This window comes from Pseudonaja textilis, chromosome 15, assembly GCF_049901715.1.
Source record: "Pseudonaja textilis isolate UNSWEBS1 chromosome 15, rPseTex1.2, whole genome shotgun sequence".
Classification (NCBI taxonomy): domain Eukaryota; kingdom Metazoa; phylum Chordata; class Lepidosauria; order Squamata; family Elapidae; genus Pseudonaja; species Pseudonaja textilis.
Genome location: NC_142004.1, coordinates 7,150,569 through 7,167,290, shown reverse-complemented (window position 1 = coordinate 7,167,290; position 16,722 = coordinate 7,150,569). Strand labels below are relative to the sequence as shown.

The 16,722-nt window shown below is 43.0% G+C and overlaps 1 protein-coding gene across 12 annotated transcripts in view; it reads left to right on the top strand.

The window, feature by feature from the left end:
• Positions 1 to 16,722, top strand: part of ARVCF (ARVCF delta catenin family member) — a 241,802-nt gene that overhangs the window by 183,772 nt on the left and 41,308 nt on the right. For 7 of the 12 annotated variants that reach the window (XM_087913376.1, XM_087913368.1, XM_087913370.1 and 4 more), the window contains 2 exons: positions 7,349 to 7,466; positions 10,087 to 10,258. In XM_087913376.1, the coding sequence (XP_087769502.1) occupies positions 7,349 to 7,466; positions 10,087 to 10,258 (290 nt within the window). Of the gene's footprint in view, positions 1 to 7,348; positions 7,467 to 10,086; positions 10,259 to 14,419; positions 14,438 to 16,722 lie in introns of all 12 variants that reach the window. The other 5 variants (XM_087913366.1, XM_087913369.1, XM_087913365.1 and 2 more) reach the window with 1 other exon arrangement.

Sequence of the window (16,722 nt, the reverse complement as noted above, 5' to 3'; positions counted from 1 at the left end):
GGTGGACACCAGCTGAGAATAAATTTCGCAGTCATATGTTTGTCCTTTTCATGGTTGCCAACATAGCATTGGAGCTAAAAAAAAAACCCACCAAGGTTTAATGCAAAATAGTAAAGAGAAAGATAAGGTTGCTTTGAAGTTTAGGATAAACAAAAGGTATAGTTTGATGGGGCCCTTTTGGGGGGGACTTTCCTCTTCTTGATCGCGGGCGAACCCTGGCGAGGAAAGCTTTGATACAATTAAGTAGGGAAACCGGAGCTGAACTTCAAGGATCAAGGTTGTGAGAAGCATGTTCTCAATAACTTATTGATGGTGCTTCGCAGCACCCATGTACAATTCTCGACGGCAGCTGCTGCTGTTGGAGCAAATATTTTTTGGACAATTTTTTAATTGCATTACTAGCCTAATGGCTTTGGTCAGCTAGGTGGCAATATCTAGCTCAGTGGTTGCCAACCAGTGAGACAGGGATCATTAATGGTCTGCGGGAAAAATTTTGATGGTCTGTTGAGAAGTGTCACCCCCAAAGCATAACCCCAAAGCAATTAATCCAGGCTGCGTGGGAACACAAGGTTTGTGTTGCTTGCATTGCGGACAACACGAGGTAGTGAGGGGAGTGGGGGAAAAGAGCAGTGGGGGAGGAACTTGCCCCACTCGCCCCACATGCCTTGTCTGGCCACCGGTCTGCTTCTTTCCACTTCTTTCTTCTTCCGCTTTTGGCTGCACGCAAGGAAAGCAGCAAAAGTCTTTCTTTCTCTCCCCCAAACTCCACCAGAAATGAGTCTTTGGGACCCTGCAAGGCCTCCTGTTCCAAGAGGCTGCGCCGGCGTGACAAGTCTCACAAAGACTCGTTTCTGGCGGAGTTGCTTGTTACCAGTCCACATTGATTCTTCTCCATCTCTGTATCGGGTTGGAATGCATTCAGACAACTCGTACTAGACTCTAAATTAGAACAAAGCCCATAACTCAGTTTTCAAAAATACACCTTTAAGGAGTGTAATGGATTGTAGTCTGGATTCCCAGGAGTGAAGGGCTCCTTCCCAGAGGGCAAAGAGGCAACAAAGCTTGGAATGTCTGGTAGGCAGAACAAGAGCAAAGTCGGATCCTCCCTAGCAATTTATAGAGTAAATCTATAGTTATTGCAGACAATTGCTTTAATTAGTCCAGATTCTGTCTATAGATGAAGAACGATAAAAGAAACTACTCTTAAGTCACTCCGCTTATCATTCTTGGCGCTTGGAACCCATCAAGGAGAATCTGAATTAACTTCCCAGTCTTGTCCAATCTCAACCAGCATCTGGTTGTTCTAAGGCTTGTATCCCGAACAAGACAGCATATTTCGTGCCCCTGTTAGAAACCACCTGAGTTCTGCTTGAAGTCTTCTATGCTAATAGCCATAAATTATGCAGCATTTTTAACTGCAAAGTCATGGCCCCGTTCCACTCAGCCTTTGATGCTTCATGAGTAACTTTGAAAGGTACATTAAAGGAGGTTTGCTTTGCATTTCACCTTGAGGGCACCACAGGGAAGGGTGGAACCAGATTTTTCTCTCAACTTTCAGAGGCTTCCAATGATGAGAGCCGTGGTGGCACAGTGGTTAGAGTGCTCTACTGCTGGCCACTTCTGCAGACTACCAGATGCCTCCAATTTGGCAGTTCAAATCCCACCAGGCTCAAGTTTGACTTAGCCTTCCATCCTTTCGAGGTGGATAAAATGAGGACCCAGATAGTTGGGGGAAAGAGGCTGACTCTGAAGCCGCTTAGAGAGGGCTGTAAAAGCACTGTGAAGTGATATATAAGTCTAAGGACTATTGCTATTCCTTCCTTCCTTCCTTCCTTCCTTCCTTCCTTCCTTCCTTCCTTCCTTCCTTCCATCCATCCTTCCTTCCTTCCTTCCTTCCTTCCTTCCTTCCTTCCTTTCTGTACAGTGGTTAGAATGCAGTATGACAGATTAACTCTGTGCCTGCAGCTTGGCAGTTCAAATCCCACCAGGCTCAAGTTTGACTCAGCCTTCCATCCTTTCGAGGTGGGTAAAATGAGGACCCAGATTGTTGGGGGCAAGAGGCTGACTCTGTAAAACCGCTTGGAGGGGGGTGGAAAGCACTGTGAAGCGGTATATAAGTCTAAATGCTATTGCTCTTGAGATGCCACGCTGAAAACCTCAGCTCTCCGACACCAGCAGTTTAGAGCAGGGTATGATTGTCGAAGTCACATCCTGCAGCTGCAGGAGACAGTTTGAAAGACTGCTGCTCGGTTGAAGGACGGTTGTGTTCTGAAGGTCATTCTGAGAAGCCAGGAGAGTGATGTCACCGGAAAAGGCAGAGCCACATTTTTCCAGCCTGTTTCGAATGGAAGTGAGAAACAAAGCACTTCTGGATTCACTTTTAAACCTGCTTCCAGAGGCCAAAATCCTGCTGCCAATGTTTTGTTTTTTGTACAGTATGTTTCATTAATTCATTAAACTTAGTGTGATGACCCAAAGGGGCGTGGCACAAAGGCAACACAGTCAGATAATCAGTAGGAGTCCCTTTCTTAGCTCCAACTTTGCCCCCAATGTCCAGGTTACCTTCTGGCTGGAGAAAAACTCTCCCAGGATCAGCCTTGGGTTGCAGAGAATCAAGTCCAAAACGTGGTCAACAAAAACAGTAACTAAAAGTCTAATCAAGGCAAGATGAGGTAATTAGTCTGGCAGGGTAGGAGAAGGAATTCCAGATGTGAAGGCACGGCAGTAATTCAACCCAGTTGGGAGAATGCCAGGAATGCAGATAACCAAAGTCAACACAGGATTAGCTCATGTTTGTTCCCAGCAGACGCCGCACTCAGTTTGCATCTCTTTTAAACTCTCATTCCCAGGTGTGACTAATGAAGGGAATCAGGGCCCTTTCCTCCCCCGTAAGCCACCCAACCCACATTGCTCCCTTCTCCATTCCTCCCTGTGTGACCTAGGATGAAGAGGGGGTGGGCCTGGGTCTTCCTCTGAACTCCCTCTCCCTTGTTCTACCTCCCCCTGCTCTGCCCAGCTGGACTTTGCCCTTCCCCAGTTTCCTCCACAGCCAACGGAGCCACACTCCCGCTCCCTGTCAGCTGTTTGTCTTTCTCCTCCTGGGATTCAGACTCCGACAGGGGATGGGGCATGACACTTAGGAATCTGTCTCACTTTACTTAAAAGACTGTTACAAAGCCTCTTGTTTATGGTACGTCAAATGTTTATGCCATGCTGGTGGGCCTTATCACATGCCCAACACAACAACATGCCCACTACAAAAGCAGTAATTTAGCCCTTCAAATTGTGTACATAATTCCAACACTACTACAGGAAATAGCTGAAGTGTACAGAGGTATATTTTGTGGTACCCGCAGTAAAGCAGTATTTCGCTATATTTCCTTAAAATGTATATCTCTCCTTCATATCTATGGATGGTCAGGGAATGGTTATATCCAAAGTAACAATTTAAACATCAAAGCAACCAGGCAGAAAACATCAATAAACCTAACCACCAAATTGCAACAAAAAAGCATTTTGCAACACAATGTTGACCAAATTGCAATATTTATGGTAATTATATGTTGGTGGATTCTGCCAACAACCAAACTGAATCTTCACATTTTTGTCAGTAGAAAGTCATCAGGGAAGAGTCGATCTAGTCTGAAGACCTGAAGTCACATGGGGATAAAACCTCCTACAACTTCCAAAACTCAAGGATTTGGCTGGTTTTTTTAAACAGTCTGCCCTTAGCAAGGAGACATAAAGCTCAGAAGCAGCTATCAAAGATATTCTTCTAAACTGGGGCAGATAGTAGATAGTGGGTAGTTACTTGATTTCGTACACCAAAAACACTTCAGAGCCCAAAAGTGCTTTTTTCAAGAGGACTTTCTCTGTTTTCCTTGAAAACGTTTCTCTTCCAAAGAACTGAAGCAGCTTCTTGGATGAGAAGCGAAACGTCTTCAAAGGAAAACAAAGAAAGTCCAGTTGCCCCTTGAAAAAAGCACTTTTGGGACAGCCATGACTTGGAGGATTGAGGCTCTCCATAGATATCTCATTGCCTCTTGCACAAATCAACCTCGAATTGTGCCACTTCACAAAGGAGGAGATAACTATTGCATTATAGTTAGAATTATAGTAAGAAGTTACTAGCCCTGGCAGGAGTCAAGCGGAAGGATGCACTAAGCACTGGGTTAAATTTCAGGGATTAAGTTGTTTTCCCCCAAATACATATTTCCGTGATTTTTATGGATTCCATGAAGTTTGCCCTGGGGTTTTCCATGTCTTCTCTTTTGTCCTCTAATTAGGACCTTAATTCCAATGCTTACTAATGTAAGATAATAAAAACCAGTGTTCACGTCACTTTTCTGAAGCATTCATATCTCCTTTCCTCTGCCACCCCCAAAATTGGATGTTTTCAGAAGTGCGTTGGCCTAAAACGATCCATTTAAAATTTTTCTTCCAAAGAGGTGACAGAAAATTAGTGAGGCAGGGATTGTTTCAGGAAATAATCTGATCAGCTCTTCATTAAAATTCTATTAGGTTTCCAATAAAGGAAGGAGGCTTCAGAACCAGAGACAATTAAAACGAACACTGGAAAGATTTAAATAGGCCAAAATTGCACACAGTTCCAGGTGGTTTATTATATATATATATATTTAAATTACCACTCAAAAATGTTTAGCAATATGTCCACCAAATGTTGGAAGTGTAATCAAACCCCAGGAACCTACTATCATATGTGGTGGACTTGCACGAAAGCAAGAAAATATTGGACAAAAATGCATACATGGCTGGAAAAGATGATTAAGCAACATATAGATTTGAAGGCAGAAATATTCTTGTTGGGTATAATGGCAGAGGGCTATGATAAAGGGACTGTATATATCTATTGATGTCTGCAAGGATTGTATTTGTGCAATGTTGGAAAAATGAGAACACCCCATCAGATGAGGACATAATTCAGAAAATACTAGACTATGCAGAGATAGATAGATTGTCATTAAAAATAAAGGACAAAGAAGTCACTGAATATTACTTAACATGGAATAGATTTTATGAATGGTTAAAGAGATAAGAGGTGAAATTAGGTGAAGAAAGATTACTGTTATGAATGAATTAAATATAAAGAGGGTTTATAATTATAAATATAATTATCAATATTACAAATAAGTTAACACAAAGAGAAATTCAGTTAAAATTACATTGTTACATTACTATTGTTTTTAGTATATATGTTAATATCTCTGCTTGTTTTCTTTTTGCTACTTTGGAAATTATATGCTGTGACAGTAGAAATAGAACAGAACAGAACAGAACAGAACAGAATAGAATAGAACTCTTTATTGGCCAGGTGTGATTGGACACACAGGGAATTTGTATTGGTGCAAATACTCTCAGTGTACATAAAAGAACATTCATCAAGAGTCAAGAATCATCAGGTACAACACTTAATGATAGCCATAGGGTACAATAAGCAATCAATTCATACTAGGAAACAGTCAATCTAGATCATAGGGATACAAGCGACAAAGTTACAGTCATAAGTGGGAGGGGGTAGGTGATAATTGTTTAGCAGAGTGATAGCTTTTGGGAAAAAAACTGTTCTTGTATCTAGTTATTCTGGTGTGCAGTGCTCTATATTCAAAATACAGTACACTGTATTCAAAATGTTTATGAATAAAAGTAAAACGTATACTTAAAATTACCACTCTGGCCTTCCTCCAAGCTTTAAATTAAAAAGAAAAAAAGAAATTCCATTTCTTTTCAAGCTGTTTGGAAGCGGCTATCATGGCAACGACTTCAAGGTATCATCCCGGTGTTTGGATTTCTGGCTTACATTGTGTAAAGAGGCTCAGCTAATTAGCTTTAGTTAATTACTCTGTGTCTTTAATGGGGCTTAGCTCTTCCTTTCGCACATCGGCAATCCTCTTAGCCTGTTCATAAATATTAACTGAAGCTGGATTGGAGGGAAAGAAAAAATAGAAGACATTGTCCTTCCTAGAGTCATTACTTTGGTCGGAGCTGATGGCCAATTGATAAGCCGATCCAATTTAGAAAAATTTCAAGTGAGAAGTCTTTCCCCTCCCCCCAGTTTATCAAATGACAATTACAGGAATTGAAATTATGCATGACAAATGCAGATATTTTTTTTTCCCAAGAAAAGATGTCTTTTTCCCCAGTGATACAGGCGATCCTCAACTTACAACCTCAGTCGAGCCCAGCATTTCTGTTGCTAAGTGAAATATGCGTAAAGGAGTTTTGCCCCCATGTTACGATCTCTCTTGCCATGGTGTTTAAGTGAATCACTGCACTTGTTGGAGTGAATCTGGCTTCCCCCCGTTGACTTCGCTTGTCAGAAGGTCCCAAAAAGGGATCACATCATCCCTGGGACGCTGCAACTGTCATAAATATGAAACAGTTGTCAAACCTCTTTGAATGCAAATGTCAACTCATAAAACATTTCTAGGGTCTTTTTAAGAGTTGCCAACAGAAAGGGAGAGGGGAGCAGTGCAGCAGCTTGCAAACTGAAAGTGCATTCCATAAATGTTTTCAAAGATAGTAACTAGGTGACCGAAGTTTCTGCAGTACAAAATTCTAACTGGAGAGCCTGATTGATGACTCTGGGCGATGGATGTGTCCCATTGGAGAATATGAATTAGGATACACCCAGAGGGGTGGAGGGAAAACCAGGGTCAAGGGTCACAATGAATGATGTGTCTCAGAGTCGGTTACACCCAGGCAATGCCGGACATGTTAACTCCTAATAAATCCTTTTTAAGTTTTGGAAGTTTGGCTCGAGACTCATGATTTAATTGGGGTGACTGCCGGAATCCTGACAGTAAAGCACATGACCAAGGGGATGCTGCAACAGTCATTAGGGTGAAAAACCGTCCTAAAACATTTTTTTTTCAGTGCCATTGTAACTTTGAATGATCACTAAATGAACTGTTGTAAATTGAGGACTACCGGTACCACAAAAAGATGAGGTGTTTTTTCTTTTAAATGTGTTGATTACTTGAAAACTGTTAGTGTCTTGATGCCTGTAATGGGTGCACTTAAAGGGCGATCTTGCTTTAATTGGTTGAAAAGCTACTGCAAGGCACATGACCTGGTTGTTGTTGTTGTTGTTGTTATTATTATTATTAATTTCCCCCTCCACCTCTTTCCTCTTCCTCTTACCACCACCTCCTCCTCCTCTTCCTCCTCCCCTCCTACTCCTTCTCTTCTCCTTCCTCCTCCTTTTCCTCTTCCTCCTCCTTCTCCCTCCTCCACCTCTTTCCTCCTCCTCTCCTCCTCCTCCTCCTCCTCCTCCTCCTCCTCCTTCCTTCCTTCCTTCCTTCATTTATTTATTTATTTATTTTTGCAGGAATGTAAGTTCGGATGGGGCCGAAGCACGTCGGAGACTCCGGGAATGTGAAGGTTTGGTAGATGCTCTTCTCCATGCTTTGCAGTCGGCAGTCGGCAAAAAAGATACAGATAACAAGGTAATCTCCGGGTTGCGTGTCTGAAAGGGAATTGTAGCTCTCAGAAGAAAGTCTTGTATTCGTTACATGTGAAGACCAACACCGATTGGATCCTGCAATATTTATCCTGGGACACGTATATTTACCTTTATTTGCATAGGACATTTGCTTAAAAATCCAAGTGTCTTCAACTAAGGGAGAGTCACCTGAGTAGGAGAGAAGACAACTGGACATCCATTTGTCTGAAAGGGTCTATAGGGTCCCCTGCTTGAGAAGGGGGCTGGACTGAATGATCTCCAAGCTCCCTTCCAACCAGGGGTGGGATTCTACCAGTTTGCACCAATTCGCCAGAACCGGTTGTTAACATTCTAAGCAGTTCGGAGAATCAGTTGTTAGAAGAAATTACTGGCCTAATCCTGTAAGGAAGGCAGGAAGGAAACATTCTGGTGTTGCTTACGGAAACTGCCTCTCCGTTAACCTTGATTACATTCTTGGCAGGACTAGACTTCCTGTCTCTGGAACTTCTCTGGACTTTTTTTCCCCTCCTTTACTGGTACTTTGCTTGTGTGGAGTGACCATTCAAAGTTACAATGGCACTGAAAAAAGTGACTTATGACCATTTTTCACACTTACGACTGTTGCAGATGTTCTTCTGGTTTCTCGTTCTCAGAACCCTCTTTGTGGGCATGCGTGCTGGCCATCTGGTCTTCGTGGGCGTCAGAGTGCCCGAAAATGGCCCCCAAAAGGCTGTTTTCAGGCCATTTTTGGCCCCAAAAAATGATGTGAAAATGGCCTTAAAATGGCTCAAAAATGACCTGAAAATGGTCCCCAAAAGAGCCTGAAAACAGCCCCAAAATGGCCTGAAAATGGCTCAAAAAATAGCCTGAAAACAGTGTGTCGTTGCCAGATGTTCTTCTGGTTTCTGGTTCACAGAACCTTCTCCGTGGGCATGCGTACTGGCCGTCTGGTCTTCACAGGTGCCAGAGTGCCCAAAAATGCCCCCAAAATCAGGCAAAAAAACCCAGGCCATTTTCATGCCATTATTAGCCAAAAAAATGACGTCAAAATGCCCTTAAAATGGCCCCAAATGGCTTTTAAATGGCTCAAAAAACAGCCTGAAAACAGGTCCCCAAAATGGCAAAAAAATGGTCCAAAAACTGGCAAGCTGATCTTTAGGTTTCCGGCACGCGCATGCGCATGCATTCCGGTTTGGGCACTCAGTGCCGAAAAGGTTCGCCATCACTGTGATAGACTGTTTCGCCCAAAGTGTGAAGAATTGAGCTTCTACATACAAGTCTTCTCAGCTGTTGAGTTGCTGGCAATCATTGTGTTGGTGGGGTTCACAGTTTGTGAAACTGTGTATGTGTGTGTGTGTCTGTCTGTGTGTGTGTGTGTTTTGGGAGGGAGGAGAAGACAGAGATGGGACTTATTCCAGCAGAGCTCCCATATGCAACGTCGAAGCTTTGGCTGCTGTTCCCGGATTCTTGGGAAACCCAACGCAAACTAAACGGCGCTTGTGGTTTTCCCCTTTTTTTACCATCTGCAACTCATTAGCTTGGAGGTGGAACCTGGGGGAACATAGGCAGGGCTTCGACGTCCCTTGTAGGGTCTCTGGCTTTGAGCCGTGGCACCAGATGCATCTCAGAGGCATCCTGCAAACATATCCCTCCCCACTCCAGCTCCTTTGTCCATTGCAAATATTTGTTTGGACAAGTACTTGCTTTATTAAAAGCTTGAAGTCACCCGTCCGTTGACCTGCTATGTCGGTTGCGCCATTGGAAAAGGTAGCAGGGTATGGAAAAGAGCCATCGCTTGTTTGGAACCATGGATGGTCCGGGGTTTCCAGGACTCCCTCTGGTCTGATTTGAGTGAAGGCTGTGACCTCTGCCCTTTCAAAGCTTTTGTAACATCCCTGAAATCTTCTGTGACAGTTCTGTCATGTCTTCTGTCTTCTTCTTCTCCTTCCTCCTCCTCCTCCTCCTCTCCCTCTCCTCCTTGTTCTTTTCCTTGTTCTTCTCCTCCTCCTCTTCCTCTTCCTCCTCCTCTTCTTCTTCCTCTTCTCCTCTTCCTCCTCCTCTTCTTCTTTTCCTCCTCCCTCTCCTTCTCCCTCTCCTTGTCCTCCCTCTTCTCCTTCCTAATTTTATTTATACATTTCTTTGTCTTCTTTAAAATGCATAGGTGCTTATTAAACAGTGTATTGTCTGGATCGCTTTGCTTATACAAGATAATAATAAAATACTAGTAGTAATAATAATAACAACATCTACAACAGCAAACTAATGTTTGCTTATATATAAAATAAAATTCTTACATCATTTACTTACACATATCAGTAATCTTTCATCCTCTAATTTCTACTCCTTTTATCTAACCATCGATAAAACATATCCTATGTTGAAAAAAATAGTCTGTTTCTTCCTTTTATTATTAATGTCAATCTATCTATCTCTGTACAAAGTCTAATATTTTTCTAGTCATGCTTTCATCTGGAGGTGTATCCTCATTTTTCCAATATTGTGCGAATACAATTCTCACTGCTGTCAGCACATGTACATCCCTTTATTATAGTTTTCTGGTAGTATACCTTACAAAAATATTTCTGGTTTTAAGTCTTATGTGTCTCCCGTCTTCCTTTCTTCAGTCGGTGGAGAATTGTGTCTGTATCATGAGGAACCTCTCCTATCACGTCCACAAAGAAATTCCAGGCGCCGACAAGTTCCGGGAATTAGAAAATAACCAGTTGGGAAGTTTTGGAGGAACTCATAAGAAAAAGAAAGACGACGCAGGCTGCTTTGGTGGGAAAAAAGCCAAAGGTATGTGTGGTCCTAATACCTTGGGGGGTGATGAAGTAGGTTACACCCATTCTGCAATCTCTGTTCTGACCCAGGCTTCCCAAGATCATGAAGCGGACTCCTCGTCCTGATTAAAAAAAAAAAAAACCTTTTACTTAGGTTAAAGGGAATTCCTCTCCAGTCAAACAGTCTTTCAAGAGATTTCACAACTACAGACTTGTATCAGCTTGGAGAGTTGCCAGGCCAATATCTTCCAAACGCCATGCTGTAGCAGCAATTACTTGGCAAGAAGTCAGGAACAGATTTTCACCCTACTGAATTGAACTGATTGTCTCCTGCAAGCACCACTCCCCTTTCACTCCTCTTTATTCTCTCTGGGAGGGGGCATTCACTGTCCACCTGTGGCTTTACTCCCAAGTCAACCCTTGTTCCTTAACTATTCCCTTCTCCTGGCAGCTCTGCGCATGCACACACTGGGAACAGGCTCCAGCTGTTCTTCTGCCCCACTGATCTCCGACTCTGAATGTAGCTGACAACTGTCAGACAGCCCTGGCCCCCATCTCTGCCTCCAACGCAGAGCACTGGTCAGAGCCTTTCCCAAACTCCAGGACTGGCCCATGTTCCTCCTCAACCTCCTTATTATCTGAGTCTGCTTCCAGCTCCGCTGGCCACTGGCAGGCCACAACAATCTGATTGCAATGCTGGTTGCTCCTAAACCAGTATTTTTCCTCCAATATGGTGCCCTCCAATTGCCTTGACCTTCCAAGTCCCAGAATTCCAAGCGAGCTAGCCTGGTCAGGGATGCTGAGTGTTGCCTTTTGCTAATGACTTAGAAGCCACCATTTTTCTGTTCCTGACTGGCAACGCAAGCCATGAACAACTAGATATTAAAGACTTAGTAGAATCTCTGTAGCTCGGGGCTGAATGGTGGTGAACTCTGAGAGTGGTGGTTTGCTTGCAGACATTTCATGACCCAGCTATGTAACATCATCGGTATGGAATTTGCTACCTGTTTATACATACTAGTTCTGAACTTGCTGGCATGTTGATGCTTTATTACTTAACTAGATTGCATAATCAGTGCTAATGGGTGTAGTTTTTCTCCCACCAAAACTCTTTGGTTTTCTCCTATCAAGGAGATAACTACACCTCACCAAGTGTAAGCTTTCACTAGAGACTGTTTTGTAAGGCTGTGATTAACCTTTTAGATGTAGATTCCTCCTGGGTCCTTTCTTGGCGATATTTCTAAGAAGGGACTGATTCTAATGTAGATTTTAGTCAACTTTCCTCCTCTAACCATTGGGCATAATGAGCTGTGGGTAAACAGCTTCAAGAATCCTTGAGCTTCATTCTCCAAACAACGCATGATGGAATGAAGTGGATTGAGAAGTCAACCAAGACACACAGGATCGTGCTTAAATGCCCACGGAGGCACCATCTGTTGATTTAGTTGGGTAAGGTCACAATGTGATGCTAGAGCAGTCAGTCTATGACAACTCACCACAGACAACTTGTTGCAGCCAACTCAACATGGCCAACTTGCCATGAGCAATTTGCTCCAGCCAACTTGCCACAGGATAAACTTGTCATGGCCAACTCACTGGGGAACAAGAGTTACACTGATACCAAAGAAATGGTGGGGTACAATCATTAAAGAAAGGATGCAAAAGGAGGGGCAGAATAAAATGTGAATGACAAAAATTAAAATTTATTTATTTTAAATAATTAAATTGAACTGTTAAATTGTCCTGTGGCGGCCAACTTGTGTGCTGAGTTGGCCATGTTGAGTTGGCCATGTTGAGTTGGCCACATTGTTGGCCATGGAGAATTGTATTGAGAATTTTGCAGCAATAATTCAGCGCCAGAAAAATAAACACAGATGGCTGATGCTTCATTTAACATCTTTATAAACATAAGTAGATTTTACAAATCTACAGTTGTAGATTTCCCCAACATGGAGCAAACTCAGACAGAAACATGTTGCAAGTTCAGAGCAGGCAGTCTTCAGCAAGCAAGCAAGTTAGTTTCATCTTCAATAGACGGACTCAGAGCTGCAGAGCTTAACATAGAGTCATGCCTAAGCTACTTTTAGTTTCAGTTTCCAGCCTAGGCTGCTTCTAGTTTCAGTTTCCAAAACAGTCCTCATTGGCTGACTTAGTTGCTATGCCTCTTCATTGGCTGATCTTGTTACCAAGCTCTATTCCAATTCATGAATATACTGTTGAGTTAGCCATGTTGAGTTGGTGATGTTGAGTTGGCCATGGAGAGTTGGTGATGTTGAGTTGGCCATGGTGACTTGGCCACAATGAATTGGCTATGGCGAGTTGTCCCATTCCATACAACAGTGGTCGTATGAGGCCAGGACAATACAGATAGCCCTCGACTTACGATGGTTCATTTAGTGACCATTCAAAGTTACAACACCACCGAAAAATGACCATTTCTCACACTTACAACCGTTGCAGCATCCCCATGGTCACGTGATCAAAATTTGGATGCTTGGCCACTGAACTGACTCCTATTTATGACGTTTGGAGCACCCGGGGGGGTCACATGATTCCCCTGTTATGACTTTCCGATCAGCAGATCAGTCAGCGGAGAAGCCAGATTCTCTTAACAACCACATTTATTACCTTAACCCCTCCTGCGACAACGGTGGCAGGAAAGTTCATAAAATGGGACAGAAGGAGGAGGAGGAGAAGGAGGAGGAGGAGGAGGAGGAGGGAGAGGAGGAGGAGGAGGAGGAGGAGGAGGAGGAGGAGGAGGAGGAGAAGAAGAAGAAGAAGAAGAAGAAGAAGAAGAAGAAGAAGAAGAAGAAGAAGAAGAAGAAGAAAAGAAAGAAAAAGAAAGAAAGAAAGAAAGAAAGAAAGAGAAGTAGCAACAGATATTTGGTGCTCAATTGTGGTTGCGACAGCCTGTACATTGACCTACAAAGAAGGTTCCATTCAGAGAACCCTGGCAGAAGGTCACCCCCACCTCAAAATGAGGAGCAAGGGGTGAGCAGAAGTAATCCAATCTTCAGGCATTTTTCTGCACCTGCTTTGCGACACATGCTCCGTGAGACAATACAGGAAGTGTGAGATGCGTCTGTACGCCCAGTCAGGATCCTTTTCTGGAATGTCATTTGAACTGAAACCTGCGCTGGACCAGGATGGCACGTGGCTCATCCCTAAAGGGTAACACAATGCAGGTTGTTCAGTATCGAATCACAGCGAACGTGTGGGGCTCTCTGATAACCTCACACCTTCCAAAACAGCTGCACTGCTGTTCAGACCAGGAAATCTTTAGCCAGGATCTCGGCTGCTGACGTGCAAACACAGATACCCAATAGGCCATTGTAGTAAAGACCGAGAGAGAAGGCGAGGGTTATTTAGATTAGGACAGGACAGGATACGATATAGGACAGAAGAGAGACAGGATAGAATCACCTATGTTTGAGCTGGTTGGCCCTGTAGATTTGTTTATTAAATAAATAAAATAAAGACAGTAGAATAGAATTAGAGCAGAGGAGAGCTGAGCAGAGAAGAACAGAACAAAAGTTAGAAATAGAAGTAGAATAGTTTTATTTGGTCAATTGTGGTTAGACACACAAGGAATTTGCCTCTGGCACAGCAACACTCTGTGCTCTTGCAAAACAGTGCTATCCCTGATGATGTTACCTAGTTTGGGTCACGAAACGTCTGCAAGAAAACCACCAAGCTCAGAGAGCACCAAGGACCCCACCATCCTCCTCCTCTTCCTCAAACCCCACTCCTTTGCAGCACTGATGATGTTACCTAGTTTAGGTCACGAAACGTCTGCAAGATAACCACCAAGCTCAGAGGAGAACCGAAGACCGTTTCCATCCTATTTGGGTCAGAGGTATAACACTTTTGTTCCCTCCCAAGAGAAGACACACAATTTGGGATGTTCAGACTAAGGTAACTCCAGAAGGAGAGCTGGAAGGCTAGAACACCCTTTTGGGAAGTGTGTGTGTGTGTGCGTGTGCGCATGTGTTGGGGGGGAGAGCCATGGTGCCCTTCCCATCTCAAAAACTCCAGAGATTTCACTTGTCTCAGCTCCCAGGTTTAAACCTGCTTTGCAAAAGTTCTTGTCTGATTTTCCTTTTTCTTTAGTCCTTCCCTTTGAAAACTTTTGTTTGTTTTCACTTTCACCCCCTTGGGCTGCTTTTCTGGTTATTAGAGGAATGGTTCAACCAAGGTGAGTTTCTTCCTCTTTCTCTTGTCTTCCTGTCCCCATTTCTGTTCTCTCTCTCTCTCTTTTTTTTCCCTCCACTGGGCCAGATTTCTCTCTTCTTCCTCCCTTCAACATAAGAATAAAAGCTGGGAGAAATAAAGGTTGGGTCTCTTGCTTTGCTTTCCCCTGGGTGCATGTGTCGTTCTTCATTTTATGTTATTTTTCATCCTGTTTGTTTTCTCCATGGCTAGGAAATGCAAGAGGCTGTGGTGAATTTGGGCTGATTTTTAGGGGAAGAAACAGCTAGTTTCAGAATAGATGGAACCAGCAAAAATGTAACAAATGCTTCTTCTTCTTCTTCTTCTTCTTCTTCTTCTTCTTCTTCTTCTTCTTCTTCTTCTTCTTCTTCTTCTTCTTCTTCTTCTTCTTCTTCTTCTTCTTCTTCTTCTCCTTCTCCTCCTCCTCCTCCTCCTCCTCCTCCTCCTCCTCCTCCTCCTCCTTCCCATTCTTCTCCATTTTGTCAGTGCTGATGGGTGTTCAAGCGGTGCTCCAGATGTTTTAATATTGCACCCCCGGGGCCTATCACTATTGGTTCTGCCTTTGCTTTCCTATGCCCCAGTCGTTCTACTTCTATTTGCAAGTCTCTGTATATTTTGTGATTTTCTCCTGGTTTTTCCCCCCACTTCTATTCTGCTGTCTCCAGATAGAGCCACGTCCATTATCCAGACTTTCTGGATAACAATTCAAGTCTTTCTTATCAACAGTTCTTAAGTCCGAGTTGCTATGTGGGCAGGTGCCTGTCGATCTTATTCCTGTAGCTCCTGCCTGCCCATTAGTAAAAGCATGCAAATGCGAGTAGATTAAGAAGTGACCACTTTGTCAAAAGGTAGCAGCATTTAGTGCATCTTTGACCATAGGAGTTTTCTTCGGACAACACTGGCTCCCTTGGCCAAGAAACATCCTGCCCTAGAGTTGGATAAAACTAATGGGGGAAATCTTTCTATTTTTTTTTCCCTTACATACACAACAATGTCAAATCACAACTTCCATTTTTCAGCTGGCCTTCATACGCATCAAGTTCTTCCCTAATGTCGCAAGGAATGTGGCCTTTTGGAATCGACCGATGGAAATGTTATCAATGCCCAGATTTTATAACCACCTTCCCAAACTTTTATCAATGGTACCCAGCATTCTGACAACCTCTGGGTTCATCTCTGTTAGTTTATGCCTTAATCTTTCAACTTCCATTTTCGGATCTTGATATTTGGTGACCTTCCCCTTAGCTTTGTCCTCTGCTATTCCCTGGTATTGTCACGTCAGCGGTCCGCACTTTCTTCTTTGCAATCCCAGTTAAATCTGGTGTCTTACAAGCCAAGACTTTTTAAAAATTTGTATTGAGAAACCCACTATTCTCCAAAGCACCTGAGGGCAGGATAAGAAGCAATGAGGGGAAACTAATCAAGGAGAGAAGCAACTTAGAACTAAGGAGAAATTTCCTGACAGTGAGAACAATTAATCAGCGGAACAATTTGCCTCCAGAAGTTGTGGCTGCTCCAACACTGGAAGTTTTTAAGAAGAGATTGGATAACAATGTGTCTGAAATGGTATAGAGCTTCCTATCTGAGCAGGGGGGTTGGACTAGAAGACCTCCAAGGTCCCTTCCAACTCTATTATTCTATTCTAATTCACAATATTTTCACCTGTTCCTTTTTCATCGACTTTTTCAACTCTGTGTTCCCACCAATTTTTTCATGACTGGCTTAATGGCCATTTTTACAGAGGTTCCCATTTAGTGACCAGATTAGGTAGGTCGTTGTTCATCAATCGGTTTGTGCAACCATCTCGCAGGAGCCAAATGTATGATCTGCCACTTCTTCTGCCTCTTTGCACAATCCACACTTCATTTTTTTTAAATATTGTGATTATTATGAACCTTGTTGGTTTGCGAGAGGGGAACTGGAGAGGCGAATAAAGATTAGCTTTCTTTCCCACGGCTGCTGTTTCCTTATGGCAATCTTCCAACCCTGCCACAAGCTGGCTTTTTGAAAAAGTTTAAAAGTTGTTCACGAAACGCATTGAAGAAAAAATTCCTAGCAAGAGCTTTCCCTGAGGTATACATTTCTGAGCGATTGAGATAAAAAAAACTGCTGAAGCATTTAAAAGCTGCTTTATACTTGTAATATGCCTGAATTCGTGGAACCTCAGGAAGGATTTTTTTTTTCAGTTTATTTTTTTATATTTCCCTTACTGATATTTTCCTCCTGGTAAGGGTTTTTTTTTTTTTTTAAGAAAAAGAAAAAGAAATGAGA